The following is a 26,856-nucleotide window of genomic DNA, read 5'->3' as shown; positions in this document are numbered from 1 at the left end:
ACACCGCGGCCCGCCCCCGCGGCTGCCGCCCAGCGATTGGCCATCGGCGGAGACGCCCCTCTCACCCTACTGGCTCATCCTGCCGTCGGTCGGGCAGCGCCGTTGGGCGCGTGCGCAGTGGCTGTCCGGAGGTGGTGGAGGGCTGAGTCGGCGGCCGCTGCTGCGGGGCTGTCCGCGGGCTTGCGCGGGAGGCCGGGCCTCGGGTGGGTGCTCGGCCCCGGGGAGCCCCACGGGGAGCGGGCGCTCTCCGAGGAGCGGGCGCTGGGGCCGTCGTGTTCCGCCCCTGCGTGACCCAGTCCCGGTGTGTGGGGGTTTGGGTGTGTGGATAGGAAGGTCGCGGCGGGCAGTGGCTCGGCCTCGCTTTCCCCGTCCCCCTGTTGCGCTCCTCGTCAGTGTGTTCTGAGGGGTGTCTGAGCCACGAGGCGGTAAAAGGGCAGGGATCGGGGGGAAGGGACGGGACCTGGACACCGGTAACCAGCGCTCCGCTGTGGTGGTTTGTTGGAAGCCCAAAAGGAGCAGACACGACCCGTGGGCACTGCCGTATAAACCTTGATCACATACCCCAGTTCAAGCCTTGTGCCCCCTTTTAAAGGCTATGGTTTTGTCTAAAAAGCTGCAGCTGGTTTGAAACTAAGACATGTTTCTTGGGAAAGTGTATTTTACATTTGTGTAATTCCCACCTAGTGTTAATGGGTGCAGGGTTAGTAGTCTTGCTATGTTTGTTTTGCTATGGAGAATGTTGCAAAGGCTTAAAAAGCTATGACCTAAGCAAGTTCAAGCATTTGTGTTTTCTGTGGGTGAAATGTGTTTCCCTCCACCCCCTTCCCCTGGCCATGTTGGCATTTAAACCAACAATAGAATAAAAGAATTACTGTTCAGACTGGTTTTCCCTCCCTCACTGAGTATGACGGTAAAACAACAGTATTAAGACTTAAAAGGCATAAACTTGTGAATTATAAAGACCTGTAGCGATAAAAGCTTTAGCTTTAAAGGAAATTCAACTATGCTGTACAATGCTGGAGGTGGTCAGTTATACTACAGGCCACAGTGTCTGGCTGTCTCTTGCAAAGTTTAGTTTGATTCCTCTACAGTTCCTTCAGGGGCTGGTGTTTTTTAGCCTTACTTTCAGCTTAGAAATACTTTTGGTAAGAAAAATGTTACATCTGATGAGTCTCTTAATTGTGTGCTATAAAAAGTGTTCAAGAAGAAAAGGGGGGAGGAACAAAGCAAGATGCTTGAAATAATACTTCATTTTTTAAAGTCATTTTTAACAAACTTGTTACCCAACTAATGTTTCCATTTCTCTTGATGACATATTTGAAAAGATGTTGTTTCTAAAGCCTGGTACAGCCCTCGGACTATTACCCCCTACTGCTCTTCCATGTGGGGGGCGATGAGGCTGCAACACGAAGTCCTAGGGTGATCAAAAGAGACTTCAGGGCCTTGGGACGGCTAGTAAGGAACTCAGGAGCACAGGTTATTTTCTCCTCTCTCCTTCCAGTGGTGGGCAGTGACACAAGAAAGAACAGAGACGCCCAATCTATTAATGCATGGCTCCGTGGCTGGTGTCATCGCCACGGATTTGGTTTTTTTGACAACAGGATGGCCTACGCAGCACCGGGTTTGCTGGCGTCTGATGGGATTCATCTTTCTCAAAGGGGAAAGAGAATCTTTGCTCAGGAACTTGCAGGGCTCATTGACAGAGCTTTAAACTAGACTCGAAGGGGGAGGGGGATAATATCAGGCTTGCCCGAGAGAAGCTGAGGGGCGACCCCGCCACGGTTAGAGGGAGCGGCTGCCAGCGAGGGCACTCGGCCTGAGTCCTCGAGATGTGCGGGGTAAGCTGGAGATGTGCGGGGTACGCTGGGGCACAGCCGAAGTCGAGCGGAGTTGAGCCAGGGGATACTGAGGCAACGGGAGCCAAGAGGGAAATGCCAGTGAAACGCCTCAAAGCACGCAAGGGGTGTTCTTCTATGAAGGAGGCACGGGTGACAGCCCAGCTGAAGTGCCTCTACACCAATGCACGCAGCATGGGTAACAAGCAGGAGGAGTTGGAAGCCATTGTACATCAGGAAAACTATGATATGGTGGCCATCACGGAAACGTGGTGGGGTGACTCGCACAACTGGAGTGCGGTGATGGATGGCTATAAACTTCAGGAGGGATAGGCGAGGCAGGAGAGGTGGTGGGGTAGCCCTATATGTCAGGGAGTGTCTGGATAGTTTAGAGCTCGATGATGGTGATGATAGGGTGGAGTGTTTATGGGTAAGAATCAGGGGGAAGGCCAACAAGGCAGATATTGTGGTGGGAGTCTGTTACAGACCCCCCAACCAGGATGAGGAGACAGATGAACTATTCTATAAGCAGCTGGGTGAAGCCTCACGATCGCTAGCCCTTGTTCTTGTGGGGGACTTCAACCTGCCGGATGTCTGCTGGAAATACAATACAGCAGAGAGGAAACAGTCCAGGAGGTTCCTGGAGCGTGTGGCAGATAACTTCCTGACACAGCTGGTGAGCGAGCCAACTAGGGAAGGTGCCCCGCTGGACCTCTTGTTCACCAACAGAGAAGGACTTGTGAGCGGTGTGATGGTTGGAGGCTGTCTTGGGCAGAGCGATCATGAAATGATAGAGTTTTTGATACGTGGAGAAGCGGCGAGGGGGGTCAGCAAAACTGCCACCTTAGACTTTCGGAGGGCGGACATCGGCCTGTTTAGGAGACTGGTCGAGAGAGTCCCTTGGGAGGCAGCCCTTATGGGTAAAGGGGTCCAGGAGGGCTGGACATTCTTTAAGGAGGAAGTCCTAAAGGCACAAGAGCGGGCTGTCCCCAGGTGCCGAAAGACGAGCCGGCGGGGAAGAAGACCAGCCTGGCTGACTAGAGAGCTCTGGCTCGAACTCAGGAGAAAGAGGAGAGTCTATGACCTCTGGAAGAAGGGGCGGGCAACTCAGGAGGACTACAAAGGTGTAGCGAGGTTGTGCAGGGAGAAAATTAGAAGGGCCAAAGCTGAGCTAGAGCTCAGTCTGGCTGCTGCTGTAAAAGACAACAAAAAACACTTCTTCAAATACATTAGCAGCAAAAGGAGAGGTAAGGAGAATCTCCAGCCCCTAGTAGATGGGGGAGGAAACACAGTGACCAAGGATGAGGAAAAGGCTGAGGTACTTAATGCCTTCTTTGCCTCAGTCTTTATTAGCAGGGCTGACTGTTCTATGGGTACCCAGCCCCTGGAGTTGGAAGTTAGGGATGGGGACCAGACTGGAGCCCCCATAATCCAGGGGGATATGGTAAGTGACCTGCTGCACCACTTAGACACTCACAAGTCTATGGGGCCTGATGAGATCCACCCGAGAGTGCTGAAGGAGCTGGCAGAAGAGCTCACCAAGCCCCTTTCCATCATTTACCAGCAGTCCTGGCTAACTGGGGAAGTCCCTGCTGACTGGAGATTAGCTAATGTGACACCCATCTTCAAGAAGGGCCGGAAGGAGGACCCGGGGAACTACAGGCCTGTCAGCCTGACCTCGGTGCCGGGGAAGCTGATGGAGCAGATCATCCTGAGTGCCATCACACGGCATGTAGAGGATAACCAAGGGATCAAGCCCAGCCAGCATGGGTTCAGGAAAGGCAGGTCCTGCTTGACCAACCTGATCTCCTTCTATGACAAGGTGACCCACCTAGTGGATGAGGGAAAGGCTGTGGATGTTGTCTATCTAGACTTCAGTAAAGCCTTTGACACGGTTTCCCACAGCATTCTCCTGGAGAAACTGGCTGCTCATGGCTTGGACAGGTGTACTCTTCGCTGGGTAAAGAACTGGCTGGATGTCTGGGCCCAAAGAGTGGTGGTGAATGGAGTTTACTCCAGTTGGTGGCCGGTCACAAGCGGTGTTCCCCAGGGCTCTGTGTTGGGGCCAGTTCTGTTTAATATCTTTATCAATGATCTGGACGAAGGGATTGAGTGTACTCTCAGTAAGTTTGCAGACGACAGCAAGTTGTGTGGGAGTGTTGATCTGCTGGAGGGTAGGCAGGCTCTGCAGAGGGACCTGGACAGGCTGGCTGGATGGGCCGAGGTCAATTGTATGAGGTTTAACAAGGCCAAGTGCAAGGTCCTGCACTTGGGCCACAGCAACCCCATGCAACGCTACAAGCTTGGGGAAGAGTGGCTGGAAAGCTGCCTGGCAGAGAAGGACCTGGGGGTGTTTGTTGACAGCCGCCTGAATATGAGCCAGCAGTGTGCCCAGGCGGCCAAGAAAGCCAATGGCATCCTGGCTTGTATCAAAAATAGCGTGGCCAGCAGGACTAGGGGAGTGATTGTGCCCCTGTACTTGGCACTGGTGAGGCCGCACCTCGAATCCTGTGTTCAGTTTTGGGCCCCCCACTACAAGAGAGACATTGAGGTGCTGGAGCGAGTCCAGAGAAGGGCAACGAAGCTGGTGAAGGGTCTGGAGCAGAAGTCTTATGAGGAGCGGCTGAGGGAGCTGGGACTGTTTAGCCTGGAGAAAAGGAGGCTGAGGGGAGACCTTATCGCTCTCTTCAACTACCTGAAAGGAGGTTGTAGCGAGGTGGGGGTCGGTCTCTTCTCCCAGGTAACAAGTGATAGGACAAGAGGAAATGGCCTCAAGTTGCGCCAGGGGAGGTTTAGACTGGATATGAGGAAATTTTTCTTCACCGAGAGGGTTATCAAGCATTGGAACAGGCTGCCCAGGGAAGTGGTTGAGTTGCCATCCCTGGAGGTATTTAAAGGACGTTTGGATGAGGTGCTTAGAGACATGGTGTAGTGGTGGTCTTGGTAGTGTTAGGTTTATGGTTGGACTCGATGATCTTAAAGGTCTTTTCCAACCTATGTGATTCTGTGATTCTGTAAAGATGATGTACGTTTATGTTTGATGTCATTCTTTGATGTTATTTCTCCAAAGAGGATGCCTGAAACCTGTCTTGTAACATTTGCTGACATTCACAAATCTGTTGTTTGTCACCTGTTCTTGCCTTTGAAGGGCATGAAGTTCATTTGTATCCTGATCTGTTCTGAAATTGGGTTCCTCAGCCATTGTCTGGTTGTTAAGAAAGTCTCCTCACTTCTCAGGTTCATGGTGCCATTGTTCTGAGTACACTTGAAGGGAGACTGCAAAAACTGCTAGGTAACCAACGATAGTACCAGATGTGCATAAGGGAACTAAGGCAAATCCAGTTGTGTTTTCTGGAGGAGATACTGTTTTGGTCAGTAATTAGCCAACTTGTCAAGTTGCTTATCTGACAGTATCTCTTTCTGAGACAAAGGAAATGTGCTCTTTAAAATCATTAGATGGTTTATTTGTCAGTGCAGCAGTTAGATTGCATTGTATAAAAGTAAAGATATATGAAATGGAAGTTACAGCTGAAAAGGCAAAATCAAATTATAAAAATTTAATATTCCGACATGATATTTAAAGGAAGACAGTGCAAGCTATTCTGTATCTTTAGGTTAAAGGATAAAAAAAAGTTCTTAAAATATGCCTGAAAGTTGGTTTCTGTGCAAAAGCCTAAGATGTCTCTGAGCTCCTAACATGCAGTGTTTTGCTGAAACAAGACGCTTTCTGCATATAACCTAGGTCAGTGGTAGCCTGCGTCATTGCTGATCCTAAGCATTATAGCTGTGACAGACCTTATTTTTTCATGCTCCATTACGGGTCATCTTAAGCTTTTAACTAAACCCCTGTCCTGCCTTAAGCCAGAGCAACAAATACAAATTACAGTTCTTCCTGTCAGCAGTCTGACTGATAACAGAGGACATAACATTCAGACAGTAATTTTTGCAGGAAATGTGTTTTCTGTTTAAGTCAGAGACTAGTTTTAGATGCCCAGTTATGGTTAGATAATAGGGTGTTACGTATAAGGAAGACGGAACAATGGCAAATACGGTGCTTTTAATAATATAACTGAAATGGCCACAAAAGAATTAAAACAATTGGACAACCTGGAAACAAAAGAAGAAAAGAGGCTGTTGAATTTTATAACTAAAGAACTAATCTCACAGGTATGTCGCAATCTGCATTTTTTATGTCCTCAAGTCATTTAAAGGTGTCCATGCACACTGGGAAAGTGGTGGTGAGGACTACATTCAGATTGTGAATTATGAGCATTTTACAGGTCTGCTAAGATACCAGGAAAATACGTTTATGCTTATATATTGCATCAGGAACAGAGAACAATATGTATCAGAGATGTTCCAAGACACAGTAAATAAGCTAAATATATTGAAATACAGAACTTCAAAGAATTCAGTGCTTGGAAATGGATTGTGTAAAGTAATTTGCCCAGCCCCCAGCTGAAAGTTAATTTCATTTTGCTTATAAACTTCAATAATAACAGAAAGGCTTTTATGGAAAATGAACCATTTAAAGCATTTTTTGGACAGTTTTCTTGCAGAAGTTTACACTTTCTAAGCTGCATCATGCAAAAGCAGAAACTGGAGCATAGTGCTTTATTTAGATTGGGGTTTTCATTTATTTGATTAAGAGGGATGGAGGAGCAAGCAGAACTTAATGTATCTTTACTGCAGGAGAGAGAGGAATGGAAAGAGAAGGAAGAAAGGGAGTCGAGCGCTACCCCTTCCTGCTATGACCATCACTCTGTTGACCCTTGTCCGTGGAGCACTTATCTGCCCTCTGGGGAGCGGTGGTGCCAATCCAGTGTCTCAAGAGCAGCGGAAACAAAGGAGACAAGGACAGCATCAGCAATTGCCTGTAAGGATTTTACATGGGACTCAGAGTAAAAGTTTCAACAGGGAGAGCCAAGCAGATGGGCCTCATCAATCTTGTTGCTCGGGTGTCTGTGGTCTAGTTTATAGTGAGACTCGTGCACTGGTAGCCATGTCCAGTAAGAGACTAAATGTGTCTAGCCCTGTTTTCTGGCCGTGAGGCCAACTGGCATGTAATGAGCTGCATCCATGCTATTGAACCCTGCAAAACAGGGTGGCTGCTGCCAAACTCCTGGTGGGGAACAGTGCCTCTGGTGGTTCCCAGAATCTGGGGTTTGCTTGGTAGGGAGCTAGCCGGCCTGGGGCGAGACTGTGCTAGGACCTCCTGAACAGTGTAACAGTGTCAGCAGTTCAGTGCCAATGCCTGGGAATAGGCCATGGCACGTTTCATTCCACAGACATAACATGTGCCTGTCCCCTGTGTCTTTCTTTCAAAGATTTCAAAAATGAATCCTGCTAAGGCAGTATGCAGCTGTACTGGACTGTCTATTTAAGACTAAGTATTTACAAGTTGGTGGTTTGGTTGTTTTTTTAATTAACCTTTTTTTTCCCCCCTCCAGTTTATGGATCTGATTAGTTTTGCAGGTAGTTAACCTAGAAGTAAGAAAACCCAGATAAGGAGGGGGCTTGTTAGTTATTGAGAAGAATGTATCCTAGATCATAAGCAAGAACAGCAAGTGCTGAAAACTACCTCATTGTTTTCTATGAAGGACTATTTTAATATTTCTAATTGCACCAAGCCCCCAAAAGTTACCATCCCATCTATATGTGCTTTCACCTTACCCCCTGTTTTTTTATAACAACAAGAAAACCCCATCAAAGTACAGTTCAGATATGAGTCCTGTACGTAATCTAATAGTCAGTGTTAGACTAAAGGTTTAAACAATGCCTGGTTTGCTTTTCAGCAGAGGATTTCTCTCAGTGCTACGAGGGAAGAAAATTGCTTTGAAATTGCTGAGGTAAGCACTTAGTCCCTCCTGGTTCTCTGCTTGTCCCGCATTTCTCTCAATAGGCTTGTATTGCTTGTATCTCCTGCAAGGAATGCACACAGTTAGTTGCTGAAAGACATTTAACTATTGGACTTGATGATCTTAAAGGTCTTTTCCAACCTAAATGATTCTATGATTCTAAATTAAAGTCCGCATTTAGCATATGACCAGTGCATAAGAGAACTAATCATGTATTCATAACATATTCTCTCTCCTTCCCTCTTTAATCCCATCTAATGGTTAACAGCCATAGGTCAGTAGTGGTGACTAAGGCCTGGTTAATGAGAAGGCTCCGTTGCTTAGTGGAGTACTGTTGCTCTGTGGAGGTGTTTTCTTTCTCACCACTGACTACGAAGGGTGAGCGTACTCCTGACTCAGGAGTCTTGGTGCAGTCTTAAAGTTTCATGAGAAACATCCAAGCTAATAATGCAGTAACGCGTGCTTCTGTTAACTACTTCCCTGCATGCCCAGCACCTTTTTCCCAAATAATTTATTTGTCAATTATTTAATGAAGAATTTTGATGATTAATTCTTGATCTGTCAGTCATTTGCAAACACTTCTTGTAAATATTTTAGCGCTAAATTAAAAGTTCTGTTTGTTAGGTTTTACTGCATATACAAATCACATAATGCAGTTTGAGTTTGCTTGCTGCTTACGTGCAGTTCCCAGGCCTTCTAGTGTTACTATTTGTGCTTATGAGCACAGAATGTAATTTTCTATGAAAGTCTTTAACATTTACATATTTTCCAATGGTTTTGTGGCTTAAGCCAGTAATCTTATTTTCTTGAATATTTGCCAGAATATTTGTGAACAACAACAAAAAAGAAACAAAAATATAGCTAATGCAAATTTAAGTTGTTGGTTTTGTTAACTTAAGCTAATATTTTTGACAATTCCTTGAACTGTTTTTAATTCTAGAAATTAGCGACTTACTTGTAAAGGACAAAAGCCCCAATCGTGGCAAACACTGCCAACAAACCAAGGAAGATAAAGACACCTTCTGTTGTTCCTGATGATGATCCTAGAGTTCAGAAAGTAGTTTGGTTAAAAGTTAGCCTCTTTTTTACAATGAGATAGATTTTCTAAAGAAAACGTCTGTGCTGGGGCTGGGGTAGAGTTAATTTTCTTCACAGTAGCTAGTATGGGGCTATGTTTGGGATTTGTGCTGGAAACAGTGTTGATAGCACAGGGATGTTTTAGTTACTGCTGAGCAGTGCTCACACAGAGTCAGGCCTTTTCTGCTTCTCACCCCACCCCACCAGTGGGTAGGCTGGGGGTGCGCAAGAAGTTGGGAGGGGACACAGCTGGGACAGCTGACCCCAACTGACCAAAGGGATAGTCCATACCATATGATGTCATGCTCAGCATATAAAGCTGGGGAAGAAGAAGGAAGGGGGGATGTTTGGAGTGATGGTGTTTGTCTTCCCAAGTAACCATTACGCGTGATGGAGCCCTGCTTTCCTGGAGATGGCTGAACACCTGCCTGCCCATGGGAAGTAGTGAATGAATTCCTTGCTTTGCTTCGCTTGCGTGCGTGGCTTTTGCTTTACCTATTGAACTGCCTTCATCTCAACCCATGAGTTTTCTCACTTTTACCCTTCAGATTCTCTCCCCCATCGCACTAGGGGGGAGTGAGCGAGCAGCTGTGTGGGGCTTAGTAGCCAGCTGGGGTTAAACCATGACAACGTCATTTTTACTTGATTGCTGTGCAGATTGAAGTACACTTAATACTTCTAATATGCCATGCATTGGAGGTCAGTGACTTTGGCAGGAGGTGGTGCTTTCACATCCTGATCGGTTTAATTCTCAGTTCCCCCAGAGTGTGAGTTGGGCTTTGCCAGTTTTCTCGTATGGGCCGTGCTCCTGAGATACATGGCTGCCCTTCCAGCATGGAAGGGAACCAGAGGGTCTTGCTGGCACCCCACAAGGTGAGGCTAATTTGCTCCTTGCCAATTGCTATGCTAGGGAAACTTTTACACTGAGAGTATGAGAGATGCAGTCTCTTTATAAGCTTTAATGTTAGAATCAGCTTCATCTTTCTCTCAGGGATGATGGCCACGGGGAAACAGGATGAAAAAGGAGTTTCTTAAATGTTATTGTTTGTTGCAGTCCCATTTGCTAAGATGGCAGAGCGTGGCTGAGAGCTTGATGGACTGAGGCTTGTTTGCCTTATCCAAGAGCTGAGGGCTCTGCTTTTTTAACGTGCTTATTTTGGGAAATTAATTTTGAGAAATTAATTTTGAGCTCTGCCTGTCATTGAACTCTGCCTTCTGGTTTGCCATCAACCATTTCACTTGCATCTACTCCTAATTCCATCTTATCTGATGGAAGAAGCCAAATCATTAAAAGTATTTTTTAAAAATTTGTGTTAAATATCTTAATTTTCCAGTGCACAGGCTGTACCTTTATTGAGTTTACTGACACTGAGACACATTCTTGGTCCTCATATTAACAACAGTGTTTATACAATGAAGTAACCTAGAGGTTCATGTTGGCTTACCTTTCCAGTTATTAATTTATAATTGCTGTGTATAAAAATCGAGATATCAAATCGGGGTTTACCATTTACTTGGTACATGTGCCTCATATATTTCTCAGTTTGTTGATACAATTGTTTGTGAAGGCTTGACCTCATTCCTAGTTTACATAATATTTTTGCTGAGACTGTAGGGATTTACCTTATTTTATGAATAAGGTAGGTCCTCGGACTATTTACAAAGCAACACATACTGATGGGATGGGACAAAATCATAGGACTGCAACCCATTCAACAGCAGTTTAAGCAAGTTAAGAGCGGATGTTTTGTGCAATGCCTACATAACCCAGGCACAGTCCTGCCAAATTTCAAGGGCCAGATGTTTAGGCACCAAATACTCAGGCACCAAATTATGGGATTTTCAGAAATTCATGAATACTTGCCTTCTCTTGAAATGAGTGGAAAATTGTGGCACGTGAGAAATGTTTGCAAACGTTAGATGGGCTCCTCCAGAAGGTGACTCAAAGAAGCAACCTCTCATATCCTAATTCTGCTTTGATTATAGTGGAAGCCCCAAAGTACAACTTAGCTTTTCCCTCTGGAGGAAACCTAGGAAGACCAGCCTTGTTGGGCTAAAGTTAGCCTCTGTTAATACAGTTTTGAAAAATCCTACTGCATGCTTATTTTCGTCTTTAGGAGCCAGAATGCACTTACAGGTCAGGCATTGTGCCTTAGTCGTCATGAACTGATTTCAGTACAGGTACATTTATACCTAGATTAAATAAAATCAGCCAAAAATACTGTGGCAAATGACCGCAAAGGGTCAATTGCTTGGCTGATAGTAATTAAAGAGTTCAGAAGAGTCACTAGGACATTGTAGTGGGAGGTCAGGAGGGCAATGGAGTGGGAGCAGAGAGACAGCATGATCGTTTAGACTTCTGACTGAGGCTGAGTTTAATACCTGGTTCTGTCAAAGACTGCTTGGATAACCATGAGCAAGACACAGTGATACTCATCCAACCAAAGGTAAACCTCCTGTTCTGAAATAGTCACCCTGGGCAGACTCTGTGTCAATGAATGTTACACAGATCTTTCCAGAACCTGATTCATCTTATCCTCATGTAGAAATAGAAACCTGGTCAAGGTCAATGGGCTACAAAGAGGGCCCAGGGCAGCCAGCTCAGCTGCAGACTTTCATTCTGTCTCAAGTGAGCTGAATTCCCCTCTGTTTCTCCAATTTCTCCATGTGTGGAGTAGGCTGGCTGGCATCTCCCCCACCTGCTTTTCTGCCCAACAGAGTTATTCTGTGGAAAAATACGTTATGGTTTAAGAACTGTTCATATTCTGTGATACTGAAGGGTTTGTATAATTACTGTACTCATTGGATCGTGAACATAAATCAAACCAAGTTCTAACATCTAAAATTCCCATAGGGAAATAATCGTCTCTTTATCTTTGCATGGACTCTCACACAAGCTGGCACAATCTCAGCTGAGGCCTCCAGGCATAATAAAAACCCCATATAAACTCCTGTGCTCTTCCCCCCTGCAGGGAAATGACCACAGGGAGAAGCTATTCACAGACGACCCGCATCTGCTCTGTGTGGACTCACCTCCATTTACGGAAATCAGTGCGCTGGCAAGGGCTTGACTTGTGTCATCCCCCAAGGTGATGTTTATACAGTATGTTCCAGGTTCCTCAAAAGCTCTCCTGATGGTGAGTAAGCATTCATCAGTGACGATGATGGGGTTGCATACCACACTCTTGGACACCTGGCACGTGGGGTCAGAAACTACTGTGCAGACATCTGTGGGGAGACTGGGATGGGAAGACAGAACACGTTGCGGCTGTGGAGTCCTGTTAGCCGAGTTCATAGACACATTGCACTGGTGCCCCAGTTTTATGCTAGTGCCTGTTTACTGAAATCAGTGGCACTATAGTGATTTAAGAGTGTTTTATTAATACATTATATATATTTTTTATACATACCTATACATTTTATATATACATACATGTGGATTGTATATAAAATGCATATATACAATCTATAAAATTATCTGCTTGTTTTACATATCATTTAACATTTTATGGTGATCACAGAATTACCTGTCTCAAATTAGCTTATAAAGTCAGTTACCTTTAATACACATCATTAAGAAAGGAATGCAGATTCTTGTATGTGTAGTATCATGTGCCGAAAAAGTAGATGCTAACTGAAGAGACGTTAATTGTTTTCCAGTTGCATTACCAACATGATTCTTGTACTTCTCAGTCCTCTCAACTCTAATCCCCTTCTAGGAGCTAGGAATATTAGTGCAATGTTTTCCTATCCAAGAAATTGCTTGGGCACACCCATTTACTCTAAATGTTAAAAAATCATGGCCAAAAAGAAAGGGTTTCCTTCCAATTTCAGTAGACTGCTTCCCATTTTACAGTAAGTGCCGAAATCTTGTCTTGGCCAGGAAAATATAAAATTGTTTCTCCCCCCTATCTAGTTCTCTTATTTTTACTGAGGCTTTACATTTGCTCTGAATCCTAAGAGCCTGCCAGTAACCTCTGTTGCCATAGTTTACAAATGAGACTTCCAATATCTTTAGTTCCAGTCAAGAAATAGAAACACTGCAGTTCCCAACTTTTGTTCATGCAGCTGCATCTAAGTGCAGACAGCGTTCCAGCGCCTAATTATTTTTAAAGAGGGAAGACTGACAGTTTCATTCACACACTTACCTCCCTTGGCAGGTAACAACAAAGTCAACCAGTGAGTTTTCAGCTTGACTTTCTGTCATCTGGATGCTCGTCATCTGAATAATATTTACCTCAAGGATTCCCTCTGGGACAGGAAACAGATGTCAACAGAAGGGCACATGACAAGCTCTGAAGTCTGTGTGTACAGAACCTCAAGTGTTTGGCTGATGCTCAGTTCAGGTCTTGTTTTCCATAACCTCCTCCCTCCCTTAGCACTCCTCTTGAAGGGTTTGAAAGCTGAAAAATTTTCCTGTGCTTTCCCTGTGAGGCTGCTCCTTCCTGCTCTGCTTTATTTTTCCATTATTATTATTTACTTATTTATTTTGCTAAATGACTTCCCCGACCCACTACCCATGACTTCCATGCATGCCAAGGTCAATTCAACCTTATGTGACCCCCCAGGCCAGCATGCTTCAGGTGTGGCAGGTTCAGAAGATGATGATATAGAAAGTAGTGATATGGTGCACATCTCCACCAGCCATTTTCCAGCCTGGAAACACAACATATAGCATGGGGGCAGCCATCAGCAGGCATCCAGACTAAGGCCCAGCATCACGTTTCTGAAATGAAGGGGCAATAACTTCTGCCTCTAGGTCCTGGCAGAGCGCATAAATAAACCAAAGTCGGCCAGTTAGCTGTCTGTACATTAATCTTTAAAAATGTCAGCTAGGTCCAAGAGAAGGATCTTATTGTGGGTCTCACATATTTGATAAAAGGGAGCCTAAATAAACATTATCTCTACCATACATTGTTGTACATTATTAACCGAATTCCTCTGTTCAGGTGTTGACCCACATCCTTACCTACAACAGAGATACCAGTCCTATAGTATCCATTTCTGTAAATATGGCAACCTCCGTCAGGATTATCTTCCATTGACTCGACAGCGGTAGAAGAGTCTGAATTAGAAGATGCTCTGGTCATTACTGTTGAGTTGAGGAAGGAAGAATAGACATGCAGCTTTAGAACAAGTTCTGCTTAGAGGTATTCTAAACATGGCCATATGTTGCAACTGCATTCATTACATAAGTCATTAGTGACTTTGGTTTGCAGCTGTGTGGTCATGTATGTATCTGTATGGGATCATGGTAATAAGCCTTAAAGAAAACACACATGCCCAGCTGTAGAACCCTGGAATGGCTTGGGTAGCCTCACTCTAAAAGCCACGTTGCTAGCCACCCATCTCTGTGAAATAAAAGTGAGACTGCAAGGTTTGATATAATTAAACACTTCTTTAAAATTCCCAAATCAATTATAGAAGAAATCCAAAGGCCAATAAAAGGTTTTAAATGCTCTCTTTCAAAGCAGGTATTTTCCCATTGCTCTACATTACAGCTAGTGGAAAAATGAAGAGGGGAAGTGGTGAAAATTATATCTTTCCTTTCATTTTTCATTCTCACTCAACATTTTGGTAAAAGCACATATTAAAATTCTGAAATTTGAAAAATATAGCCACATTTACAATTTAATAGTAGTAGTATTACAACTACCCAGGCTGAAACTGCAGGCCTTTTGCAAACCTTAAAACCCTCTGAGATGATAAACCAATGCTGATCATAATGAAAGTTATTCTGAAATATGATAGTGCATAAATTTAAAGTGGAAAAGCCATTCTGGGTTAATGCCATGTGGAAATCCCATATTTTGGAATATAAGTAAGTTTTTTTTCTAGTTCAATCCAGTCTCATTTAATTTGGGTGGAAGTTAATGCAAACCAGAAAGGAACTGGCTATAGGAGTGTTCTGAAATACCTCTTTCTCACTTAAAATTTACATTTTACTTCAGAAGATAACCCTGAGTAGGCAAGGCTAAAACCACTTGACCTGGCATGGTAGAAGGTGTAAAGACAAATTTACACGTACTGCATGTCCACCTGAAGACCTCTGTATGCTGTCGCTGTGGTGGTAGAACTGGATGTGTAATGTGTTAAATGTGTAAGTGATGCCTACCATAGAATTACAGAAAAGTTTATGCTTGTTGATTCTGTCTCTAAACTAATTTATAGAGGGTTTGCAGAGCCTTGCAGCTCTTTCATTGACGACAGAAAAACTTCTAAAGGTATGAACTTAAAATATCAGAATTTTATCATAGCTCCTAATATCGCTGCTGTTCAATAAACTCTTACCTGCTGAGGTGGGCGGTGGTGCAGTGGGTGTTACTGGCCTGCAAGGTACAGGTATAATGGCTTGGACAGTTAAATTCAGAGTGAAGTTTCCTTGCAGAGTATAGGTGTGAGATGTAGTGGAACTGCTGGCTACAAATAAGCCACTTCCATCTCCGAAGTTCCACTTGTAGGAGATGGCAGAATTATTAAGATAGTAGCTGGGATCATGAATCTTCACATCAAATGTGATTGGTGAGTCCTTGATAAAAATGGAGTCTGAGATGTTGCGGTCATGTTTTTGGAACATACTCACAAATATTGGAATTTTGTCTGGAGGGGGAAAAAAAAAAGAAGTAAATAAATAAAGCGTACATACCTGGCTGCAAACAACAAACAGCTCCAGAGTCCCTGGACAGCAACAGTCAGAATGTGAGACATTAATATCTTTAACACAGGTTTCTACTTTAATTTGATTTACTGATCTGAGGAGTGAATGTCAGTAGGAAACAGTTACCCAGAAAAGTATGGGAACAAATGAGGACTCACAGGCATCTGTGGAAGACTGCATTTCCTCTCGTAAATAATTTTTCATTACAAAGTAGAGGTGTCACAACTGAGCTAGATACAAAGGTAAATTACACTACTCAAGGTAATTTACCAGAGATTCCACATTCATATTAAAAAGCTTTCTCAGGCCAATGTCTTCTTTTTGTCCCAGACGATGCTTGTGCTGAATTCTTTTGACACCTGAACAACAAATACCCCCAGTATTTTATTACAGTTTATTCCAGCACGCTCACCTGTTACAACGTAAAGGGCACTTGCTCTTGCAATTGGAACATATGCTGACTGCCCTCTCCTGTAAATGGATACCACCATCACGTGTTTGCCAAGAGTGATATTTGCTGTGTTGACTGAAAACATTGCTGAAGATTGTCCAGTTGTTTGGTAGTACTGACCTGAAACAGAACATGAACTTATAATATGTTTTCCCCTTCAGCATAGCTACAAGTTGTTTTAAGAGAAGTAATATCTCTGTGAATCTGGGATTGTCTAAATCAAAATGAATAGTTTAGAATTATCTTTCAGTTATCTGGCAGGTGTTTTTGGAGGACTGAATACTTCTACAATGTGTTTACTTCCATTATTTCTGTGTTTTTTCGAAGGTGTTGGAAATATGTCCCAAATTTCACTAGTCTAAGAAAAATTTGCCAAGACACCTACATCTTTCCAAAGCAATTACATTACATTAAGTCATTAGGATTATGTAGTGGATGGTGTTTCCTCTTGGGCATTTTGAGTGATCTTGTGTTTGTACGCTTTCAGTGTAGCAAGAAGATATAATACCTCTTGCTTCATACCCTAGAGCCCTTTGTATACATTTGCTTATTTGTCTTTGTAACGGCTGATTGAGGTAGGTAAATAGTATCACTTCTACATAAAATTTGGGATGTTATTATTGCTCATGCTGATACTGATGATAATACTGGTTTAGCCAAGCTAACTTAGGATACTAAGATTTAGTATGTAGCCAATGTCAGGAATAGCCCAACCATTACATACTCAGGAGCTGGAAACACTGAAAATCAGCATCTGTGACCAGATCAGTACCACACAGTCAGTGGTAGTTTTCACCTCCCCAGGGGCAAGAAGTGCTGCACCGTTAAACTGATCTGAAGATATACAGTGCTATGGTCTCTCTTCAATTTAAGAATCTGAAGTGGCAGTGAGCAGTCAACAAATCATCTGACTGACCTGCTTGGACCCTCTGTTTTCCTAGAAAAGGATCTTGAGTACTACTGAAAGGAAATTAATTTTCTTCAGGGGTAGTACTGTGAATGCAGATTTAAAGAGAATCTCCTGGTAATCTGTGATTTTCAGACCGAGCAGCTGATGGCCTCTCTGGAAAGCCGGGAATGAATTCAGGATCTCCACTCAAGAGCGTGGAATCCTTTTTAAAGGACTTTTAATAAAACATACTCGACAAATGAGTTAGTGTACAGAGTGAATGTAAGTTTGCAGCATCAGCCAGACCAAGGGATGTATTGCAGTACTAACCAAACGTGTGAAACACGTAGACAAAGTTCCTTCTCCTCCAGCCAGGATAATGAGGGAAAGGTCTCCCATCTGGGAATACATTATGGCTGTGGTTGTTTGTGCAGTTTTCCCAGCCACAGTTGTCGATCCATTCAGTCCAGTTGTAGACATAGACTTGCTGATCCTGGGAAGCTGGAGGATCTAAGTGTAGAAACAGGACATGTTCCCGGTCAACTGAGAAATGTGCAGAAAGTCAGGAAACAGGAGGCAGACACCCCCGCTTACAGCAGTTATTGCACTTAAACAAGAGGTTAAGTGGGGTATTTTTAGACTGACATTCAGTTTTTCTAAGATTGTGCTTTGGTTTTTTATGTAAACACCAAATTGTTTTGGCTTGGTGTTGTTTTATTTAGAAGCTTAAAAAAATTTTACTGTCTCATGGGCCAGACAATTTAAAATTGCTTGCCCCAAACTTGCTGTTGACTACACAGGACGCTACTGTTTCACTGGAGTTAGTGGGGCTACCTGAACATTTGGCAATTTGGCAGTTCTAAAGTTTCAAGTAGAAATAGCAGCTGTGGAGGCACTGTTAGGAAGTCACTTTGTTTTGTCAGAAAAGTTTTCTATGGCACCTTTAAATAACTTAGACATGAATTTCAGTTCCTTTCTAAATAATAAAAAGACAGTTTCCTTCCCCAAACAGCACAACAGATGTTAAGCAGAGAATGGATATCAGCAGTTAACAAAACATTAGACAGTCAAAAAGTAGAACTCAAGCTGACAAAAAATTTGCTGATAGGCCTTGAAATGAAAATTACTTTGATCAGTAAAAAAAATTGTTGAACATTTATGAATTCAGAGGGAGAGAGGTACAACAGCCTGTTTCACTCTAGATCCAACAGCTTCAAACATTGGAATTATGATAGGTTTTTTGCTCCATGTAACAGTAAATAAGATGAGAAAAGGTGATTCTCTGGTGAAAAGTTGCTTCATTTTAAAATGATTTATTTTCTTCTTTGTTTTTAATTCTTAAAATGTGGGAATGTGAGATTTACTCTTTCTTGAGGGTTTTTCAAGATGCAGATGATGGTTAGTGAGTTCTACAATTCCTAATTGAAAAAAGATTTCAATTTTATGAATTGACAGCTTTATAAATTTCGAAGAAAACAGTGTGACTGTGCAACCTTGTGACTGAGCTGAAAAGCAGTAACAGTTTTGTTAGGAAGCCAAATTAATGTCACTGTTTTGGGGAGGCAATTTTATAGTGAAGGCAAATCTTAATTACCTGGTCATTATATATAGTGGGTGCAGAACAGTAAAAATACCACAGTGATCTTCTGAGGAAAGAAACTGGTGTGGCACAGGCTAGACATGAGTGTAGTTATCAGTTAAAAGCAACATGGCTGTTGTTCATGGGGTGCGCCTCTGACGTTTTCAAAGATTCATGACATGTTCACGCCAACACCATAGTCAGACGTGTGTATAGTGCAGGGAAATTGCGTTACCTACCCTGGGTACAGTTTCTCTTGTATATTATGTTGCCATCGTTATCTTCTTTCTGGCACTTGGGAAACTGGAGAGTCACAACAAAGGTCACGTTGGATCCTACCAGTGCTGGGCTATCAGTGTCCAATTTGGCTGTCACCCTTCCGCCTGTAGAAAAGAAAATGGGTCTTCACTGCAGTAAAGGATGTATCAGAGCAGCAGCTTACCTTCAACTGTGCACTATTTACATTAGAAATGCTTTATTGATTCCTCTGTTTCCACGGGGTTTTGTGCTCCTAAGTCACTTGAACTCTTATCAAAACCCCAACTTAGAACAATCAGAAGGACTCATCATATTCCCCTACATCACTTACTGGTCTGTCATTCATTTCCTCCTTAGAGCTAAGAATATGGTTTTCTACCCATGGGCATCAATATGTTCCAAAGGAGAATATTTTTGTTTCTCCCCAGGGATACAGCCTTTAGACCTCAGCTCAGGCCAGGTGATAATAAACAGGGTCTTCACCAAAGTTGTCAAACTGAAGCCTACAATGCCCTACTGAAGTAGCAGTTGAAGCTACCTGTCCTCTAGGGCTTGTTTCAAATAATGACTTGTCCTAGAGCCCTGGTCATCAATACTTCTTAATACATATTAATGCCTGAGAATATGAGTCATGGGAAAGCATTTACTGTAACAACTCACTGTTCTGCTTCCTCAGATAACGTACTGGGAATAGTATCAACGCCAATAATCTCTAATTTCCTATTCCTTGCAGCAGTGGTGGATACTGCACCTATGAAAAAGCACTATAGCACCTGCACTCTTCAATGAGGTGGATTTTCTGGCCTATTTTCTGGCCAATTTTCTTAGTGTGTTTGAAATGCGTATGTGCGATCACCTTTCCAGCAGTCCTTCCATCTGGGATCTCCTTCTTCCCAGAAAGGATAAAGCTTTTCGTTCCATTCATTTTGATCACTAGACCAGCCTTGTAGCTTCCTGTAGGATGTGACAGGAGAAGTTGTTCCATGGCTCAGCACATCTTGAAACCCTAGAGAGAAAAATGAACATGCCATGTAATAGCATTTCCCCTACCACCCTATAAAGACATTGCTCTTGTGCTGAACAGCCTTCTTATTATGACTATATTTTTCTACTGATTAGAAAATTCTTCACCAGTAGTAAGTTATGGAATTTTATCATCGCAGCTATAAACACTTACATCAAATCTAACCAACATAAAGACAATTCCACCGCTGACAGACTGACATTTTTCTAGTTGCGCTGTTGCAAGCTTTGCAGAGAAAGAATAAAAAGGTTTACAACATTTTGACCATATCAGAGCAATTGTTGTATGAAGGGACATAACCCTGCAACAATCAGGCTAGTTGTACAGAGGTTGCTTGATTGCTGACTGCTTTGTGCTTGCCTGGTAATAAGTCTATGAGTAAAAGGCTAAGAGGATAAATTCACTCTGTGTCTGAGTTGTGATCTAGTGGAAGTTATGCCAGGAATTAATTTTGACCCAGTGAAGCTTCTTTGGTGAGTTAGCTGGTGGTTTGGGTGGGAGGGGTGGAAGCAATTGTAACAGAAGCTGGCATTTCCAGAAAAGGAAATTCAGAGCTGAATAGTAAATTCAATGTGTTTATGATATAATAACAAAAACATATTAGCTTCATGCCTATTACTTTAAAATGGCTCAGATACTAAATAACTTTAATAACCTCTTCCTTCTCATATTACTACAAATGATGGGCTCAAACTTTTCCCAGGCCTTCTAGGATCCCTCTTTCTGTCACAAAGTACACATAATGAAAAGCAAAGTAAATATCCAAGTAACCTGTAGAAACATGTCAACCACTGTAGGATGCCATAAAATATGTTCATAAGTAGGCTCATAGGCAGAGTTCCATTAAAGCCTGGGGGCTTTAAACAACTTTGTCATGTTAATCAGGTAACTCCTGGGCATGCCATTCTGTCCAAAAATCAAGTGAGTTAGGATTTCTGCTTTTCATGGCTTTATTTTAAAGGTAGCTGATGCTGAATGCTTCTGAGATTTATACCCAAGTGCAACAAAGAGCTGGATGACTTCAAGGAAAATGCAGAGACCTGTAAGAAGGCCAAGAATGGCCCTGTGCGCTGTCACGTAACTGGCTGTGCTGGAGTTTCTCTGAGTTTTGGAAAAGGCACAGAGCAGGTGTAGCCAGTCTAAGCACGGTCTTCATGGGCGTGCGACTCCTAATTTTACTGCAAGGGAGAACCAGAGAAACAGCACTGAAGAAGAGGCAGGAGCTGCTTTCTCTTGATGTTTTATTACACAGTGAGATTTCTGCTGGGCAGGAAGGACATCCCTTGGCCAGTCCCATCTCAGTGGTCACTCTGAACTGATGCTGGTAGCTCTCTCCCCAGTCTCGAGGACTGAAAGGTTCAAGGAAAAGAACAGATTTTGCACTCGGAGACATATTCTCCCACGGTCTTTTGCCCTACAGGAACTCTCCGCAGTCTCACTTAAATCACTTGAATCAAGTCTTTCCTGCAGATTTAATATATTTTGATGTGAGCAAAGCATAACATCATGACTGGTATTTACTTAATGGCCTGTATCACATGCTGTATTGTTTTCAGTCTTGGTCAGAAGAGGAGTTGAGTAATGTTGTCCTTCAGAAACTTTTCTCAGGAAAAAAAACAGATTAGCAACTATAAAAGTATTTCACAAAGGCTTATCAAGTTCAATTACATTTTAGGTCATTAAATTAACGTGTCCTCTTATTTGAAAGTAAGTGGCTAGGGATTTTTCCTAATTTCTTTCTCCCATTCTCTTTGATTTTATCTAAAAAGTATTTAATGAATAAAAATGTTTTGATTTTGTTAGATCAAAACATTTCAATCATTGTTTTCTTCCCAAACGCTCAATTCATCAACAAGAGCTGGAGCACTTTTAATCTTATAAATGCTTTTAATTTTGAATTTTCAATAACAATCCTTGAATTCAGAAGTCATTTTCTTGTCCAGCTTTGGTAATAACTGTGGTCACTGCTTCTAAATCACAAGCTCCTTAGGCATTTCTGTGCCTCCCTGATGTGCTTTGTTTATTTCAATCGAATATAAAACATTTCACGAGCTTCAGGACAAGACAAAGACATTTTTTCAGATGAGCAAAGACTTCAGCACTAGTTTCTCTAACACATGGAACTGCTGATTTTCAGTTGCTGAATTTAAAGGAACAAAAAACTTTAATGTATTTCTTCTTTAACAATGAAAAACACTCAAGAACAGATGTTGGTCATAACCAAAATTAGAGCAATTCAGTTCAAAATAGACAGAGTAATATTACACTCCAAGGAAATGATTACTGTAATAGTTTTGGTGAGGTGATCATAGGAGAAAAGATCTTATACTCTGATTGACTTTCTTCTTTCTCACTCTGGCTTTCATTTTGGTGAAAAACGTAGCAAAGAGAAGAAGTTCTGCATTTCCTGTGATAGTGTGTTAGCCATGAAAGAGAGAACGAAAGCCAATGTTAGAACAACAGCAATAAAAAGATGACCCAACTAAAGAGGATGAAAGTGTACTAGAAGTCAAAAGGCTGATGTTATGGCCAAGCTAAGAAGACAGAAAATAATGTAAACTCTCTCAAGTTACATGTAGAAACATAATAAAGCAGGACAAAAAAGAATTTGAGGAACAACTTGCAAAAACATAAAAACTACTAATTAATCTTTTTTTTCAAATATAAAAGTACTGGAAAGCTTGCCAGAAAGTCTGTGGGGCCAAAAGATGATGTAGATATAAAAGAAGCATTCAGGGAAGATAAAGGAGAAAAGTCAAATACATTAGTTTACATTTTCATTCACAAAGGAGGAGCGTAAGAGGTTTCTGTGCTAGAATTTTCCTTTACAATGATGGAGAATCTCTCTCAAAATGAAGTGTTGGCATGAAAAAAATAATTATAGAGCAAATCAACAAAATGAATAAGTTGTCTAGATTGGGTGGCTCAAAAAGTCTGGAAGTTATTCAAGAGTGAAATAAATGAGCTATTAACCATAGCATGTAACATCTTGCTTAAAACTGCTTCAGTGGCCGAGAAACAAAAGTTGGCAAATGTGATGACAGTTTTTAAAAACACTTCCAGGGAAGATTTAGAGGATTACAAAAAGTTTTAGGCTCAAATTGGAGAAGCTGGTAGAAACAGCAGTGAAGAACAGAATTAGCAGATACAGGGGATTAATATGATATGCCGTAAAAGGAGTGCATTCCTCACAAATATATTCGAGTTTCGCTGAGGGAGCCAGAGAGCATGGGAACAAGGCTGACCTGCTTGTTACAGTCTGCTTGAGTTCCAGACAGCATTTGATGAGGTCCCTCGCTAAAGGCACATAAGTTACCGTGGGATAAGAATGATTTCACATGAATAAATAATCGGTTAGGATATATGAACCAAAAGTTATGAATAAGTGGCCAGTTTTCTCAATTGTTGAAATAATTTAAAACGTACATGATCTGGAAAACAGGTAAAGAGTAAAGTTCTTTAATCTGCTGAAGACAGTGTCTTAAAGTAGTAGAGGGGAGGACTGTATGAAATGCAATGACTCAAGAATAAAACCATATGAAATTCAGCATAGTTAAATGTAACTTTGCTTACAGAACGAGGGGCTCTAAACTAGCTATTGCCACTCAGAAATGAGATCTCGTAGCTTTACAGTTTTGAATGCAGTGCTCATTTGTAGTTGAAAAACCAGGAAAAGGCCAGAGAATGAAGATGAAAATGTCATTGTATGTGTGTTCATGTCCTGAATACTGTAGGCTGCTCTGTTCTCTGCAGCTCAAGCAGGGTATAAGAGAACTGAATGAATACAGAGAAAGGTGGCGAGGATGCTACAAAGGGATAGAATTGTTTCCATATGAGGAACAACAAAATAGGCTGTGTCTTGAGCCTGGAGAAGAGGTGACAGAGGAGAATATAAAAATGGAATCATGAACAGCATGGAGGAAGAAGCAATTTGTCACTATTTCTGAAAGTACAAAAGTTAAGGAGAATCAAATGAAACCAGCAGGTTACGGGTTCTAAGCACATAAAAGATATTTCTTCATGTAAGGCACAGTTAAGGTGTGAAATTTCTTGCTGGCAGGACATTGTGTGTGCCAAAAATTTACGCGGGTTGCAATCAAAACCCAAGTGCATGAACGGATGGAAGAAAAGTCCAGTAAAAACTGTTAAATACAATGACTCTGCATCTGACAGAGGCAGTTCTGGTGCTATAAATCATCAGAGGCTGGGAAAGTGTCCTGAGTAAATACCAGTATAAACTTGCCCAGTTATACATCCATTACTGTTTCCCACTGGAGACAGGTACAAGGCTAGATGGATGCTCAGCTGGACGTCAGCTTTTGAAGTGTTCAGTTTCCTTACTGTAGATTCTGGAATTTGAGCCTAAAATCCCATTTCTGGGTTCCCAGCCCTGAGCTCAGGGAGTCAGCCTAAGACTTGAGCCAAGCTGGGAGCCCAGAAAGAAGCAGAGGACCAGCCCAGTGCCTGCCCACCGTGGCTTGAGGATCTAATTCCTTGACTGGGCTCCCTGAGGTTGGGGATCCACAGGTCTGGGAGTGGATCGGCAGTCCCGGTGGGGAGGACTGCCTCTGACCTGGCCTCTCCCAGCCACAGCTGAGCTGAGCAAACTGGGAGAAGTCCATTCTGCATCTGCCTTTTTAGCCATGCTTGAGCTGGGGAAATACTGTTAGAAATTTGTTGAAATGAGCCAAAGCTTAGCTCCAGTCAGCCCGGTGTATCTGTGGAGTGCAGGAAATAGATAACTGAACAGCTCTCGGCGTATTTCTCCAGCTCAGGTGACATTTCTACCCACAGCCAGGCAACCCTGAGGTGGAGCTAGCTGTCGCCTACCCGTTCCCGAGCACAGCTCCAGCAACCACTGCATGTGCAAGGAGCAGCCATTTTTACCGCACGGGCTTGGGATGTCGAACGCTCGGAGGCAGGGAGAGAGGACGGGGTGAAGGAACACTCACGTGTGGCGGCAGCACACAGCACCGCTTCGGCCAGGAGCAGGAATCCGAGGTGGCGGCGAACACCGCTCATGGTGCCGGAGACCCCGTGTCGGCTCAGCGCGCGCAGAGGAGCAGAGGGTGCCCAGTGCCTGCACTCGGTAACTCCTCCGGTCCCCACTGAGAAGTGAGAATGAAGTTTCTCCGCTGCTCTGCTCTCCGATTAAATGAAGGGCCCCAGGACTCATCATGTGATGGAATTAAGCAGAGATGCATGATTTTGTCTTCAGCTTCTTTCAGCTCATGTGCTTATGACTCACTCCCTTTGCTTTCAGCATTCCCTGGGATTTCTGAGAGACCTGTTTAGAGCCACACCATTTACCTCGCAGGCATTTTTATACTAGTTTTGCACTATGATCAATTTTTTTGCTTAATTTGTTTTTAAATTAGGAACGTTTATTTCCAGAAATCCAAATTAACTCTTGCCCCAGCCTGATTTGCAAGTGTTACTGCAACAGGCACTGTATTGATGGACCCATCGCTACTTAACCATGTGTCTCTCCCCACATGCTGGGCAACAACTGTAAACTAAATGGAGACTGGCCAATTCTAACACATCCCTGGACTTGGCTCCTGATCAGAGTTGATTGTTAGGGAAAACGTTATTTAAACATTTAGTAGGCACATGCGTGTACCATCCGACCACGGTTGCACAATACGATGTGCCCATGGTTAGAGGTGTGATCACAGACCATATGTAGTGACGGCCAGTCAATATCTAGCTCACAAGTTGCCATGACCTACACACAGACAAGTACTTCATTGTATATACTTCATGGTATCCAGAGATAAAGGAAAAACAGACTTTGCTGCCCAACCTAATAATGAGGTATAACCAATGGCTCAAGAGGAGTAGGGTAACAGAGGCAGATTGGCAAACACTGCACTTAGTGGTTCAAATTCAGGTTCAACATGCTTCACCAGCCCAGGTGTTCTTCTGCAGGCAGTGCAGCAACTGAATTTCGTTGCAGCCCTGGCAACCTTGTGAAGTTTCTTGCTTTTATTTGCAGGAAAGAACAAGCTTTGGTGAGACTATGTGGCATAGAAGCAAGTATGGTCCTCAAAATAGGAGTTCAGTAGTGGTTTTAGTGATCCCAAAGTATAGCGCTGGCAAGTGAGACACTGGCTAGCCAGAAATCAGTAAGCTGGGCAACACTAAACCGTTTTTATTTTGGGCAGGCCAGGTGGAAGTCGTAAGTCCAAGGCACTTTCAACAGGAAGGAGATTTAGAACTGTGACTACTTACTATTTTTAATTTGTTCTAAGTTTCTTCCATTTTTCTAGCATTTTCTATTAGCCATGTAAGTTATTGTCGCTACCCGGAGCGCCCCAGACAGCATTTCTCTCAGTAACGCAGGCTCTGATGTCCAGTCCTGTGCATCTTGCATATGTAGACTCCATGCTTCAGCACCCTCCTGGCTGGAGCCAACCCTCCCTCCTACAGCCAGCCAAGGAGAAGGGTGAAGGCAATAGCCTTAGGGATACCAGACTTGTTTAAACTAAGCCCTCATTATCTGGCAGAAAGGAGAGGGAGCATAAATCAAAGTCAAAGCTGTGACTGACTATGCAAAAAAATCATATGACTGCAGCGTCCTCATGTGATTGTTGCTTTTTTGTTGTTATTAAATCAACTACGTTCCCAGTGGAAACGTTAGGTTTTGAAGGCATTCACAATTATTTTTTTAAACTATGTGGGACATTAACTTTAATTGTACTCCTTTGTTTCCAGGTTGTTGATCCTAGAAGTGAAAAGTGACCTTCAAACACTGTGTTTCAGCACTGGGGGCCTGATCCAAAGTCTGCTGGGGAGAAAGGAGGTTTGAACGCTTGTTCCCAATGGGGTTTTGAGAACCTCCAGAGGAAAACTGCTGACAACAAATGCCTGTTAATTAAAAACAAAAATTTATCAGCCTAAAAACAATAAAGTTGGTTAGGACAGAGTTTTTTGCCATGTTATTTGATACATGAAATTGTTACATAAATATTGAGTGACACTCTCAATAAGGGCCAGCTGGTGGAAATTATTAAACACGTTGTAAATAGACTTCAGGGGCACTGAGGATCAGGCCTGCGGTTAGAGGAATCCAAACCCACCACGGCTGGGGTAATGACTAAAAGGTGGCCGTGCTGTGACGCTCTGGTCCTTCGCGTTCTCCCTCCTCAGCTCTTGGGCCTTAGACTACACATTCCTGGAGGGCTGACACAGAAAATGTTTGGATCCGCTTGTGCTGTGGCTGCA

General features: G+C 43.0%; 1 protein-coding gene and 1 long non-coding RNA gene across 3 annotated transcripts; one reads left to right on the top strand and one right to left on the bottom strand.

The window, feature by feature from the left end:
- The first annotated feature begins 146 nt into the window (after window positions 1–146).
- LOC142405491 (uncharacterized) lies at window positions 147–26,558 on the top strand. 2 transcript variants are annotated; one of them, XR_012774208.1, is made up of 4 exons: window positions 147–311; window positions 6,528–6,711; window positions 11,743–11,907; window positions 26,347–26,558. It is a non-coding gene; the product is annotated as an uncharacterized LOC142405491 (long non-coding RNA). The 2 variants fall into 2 exon arrangements; XR_012774209.1 differs by lacking the exon at window positions 147–311 and adding an exon at window positions 5,797–6,002.
- GPNMB (glycoprotein nmb) lies at window positions 6,706–24,791 on the bottom strand. The gene is made up of 11 exons (XM_075492984.1): window positions 24,582–24,791; window positions 19,462–19,611; window positions 18,587–18,730; window positions 17,099–17,278; window positions 15,841–15,999; window positions 15,062–15,370; window positions 13,740–13,862; window positions 12,919–13,021; window positions 11,804–12,009; window positions 8,649–8,736; window positions 6,706–7,757 (listed from the first exon to the last, which is right to left on the bottom strand). Exons 1-11 carry the CDS (start codon window positions 24,649–24,651, stop codon window positions 7,604–7,606), a joined length of 1,686 nt encoding a protein of 561 aa, XP_075349099.1. The 5' UTR covers window positions 24,652–24,791; the 3' UTR covers window positions 6,706–7,603.
- Window positions 26,559–26,856: the final 298 nt, after the last annotated feature.

The sequence above is a fragment of the Mycteria americana genome, chromosome 2 (assembly GCF_035582795.1).
Source record: "Mycteria americana isolate JAX WOST 10 ecotype Jacksonville Zoo and Gardens chromosome 2, USCA_MyAme_1.0, whole genome shotgun sequence".
Classification (NCBI taxonomy): domain Eukaryota; kingdom Metazoa; phylum Chordata; class Aves; order Ciconiiformes; family Ciconiidae; genus Mycteria; species Mycteria americana.
Note: the sequence above shows the minus strand (reverse complement) of the source record. Positions and strands in the feature narration are given on the sequence as shown.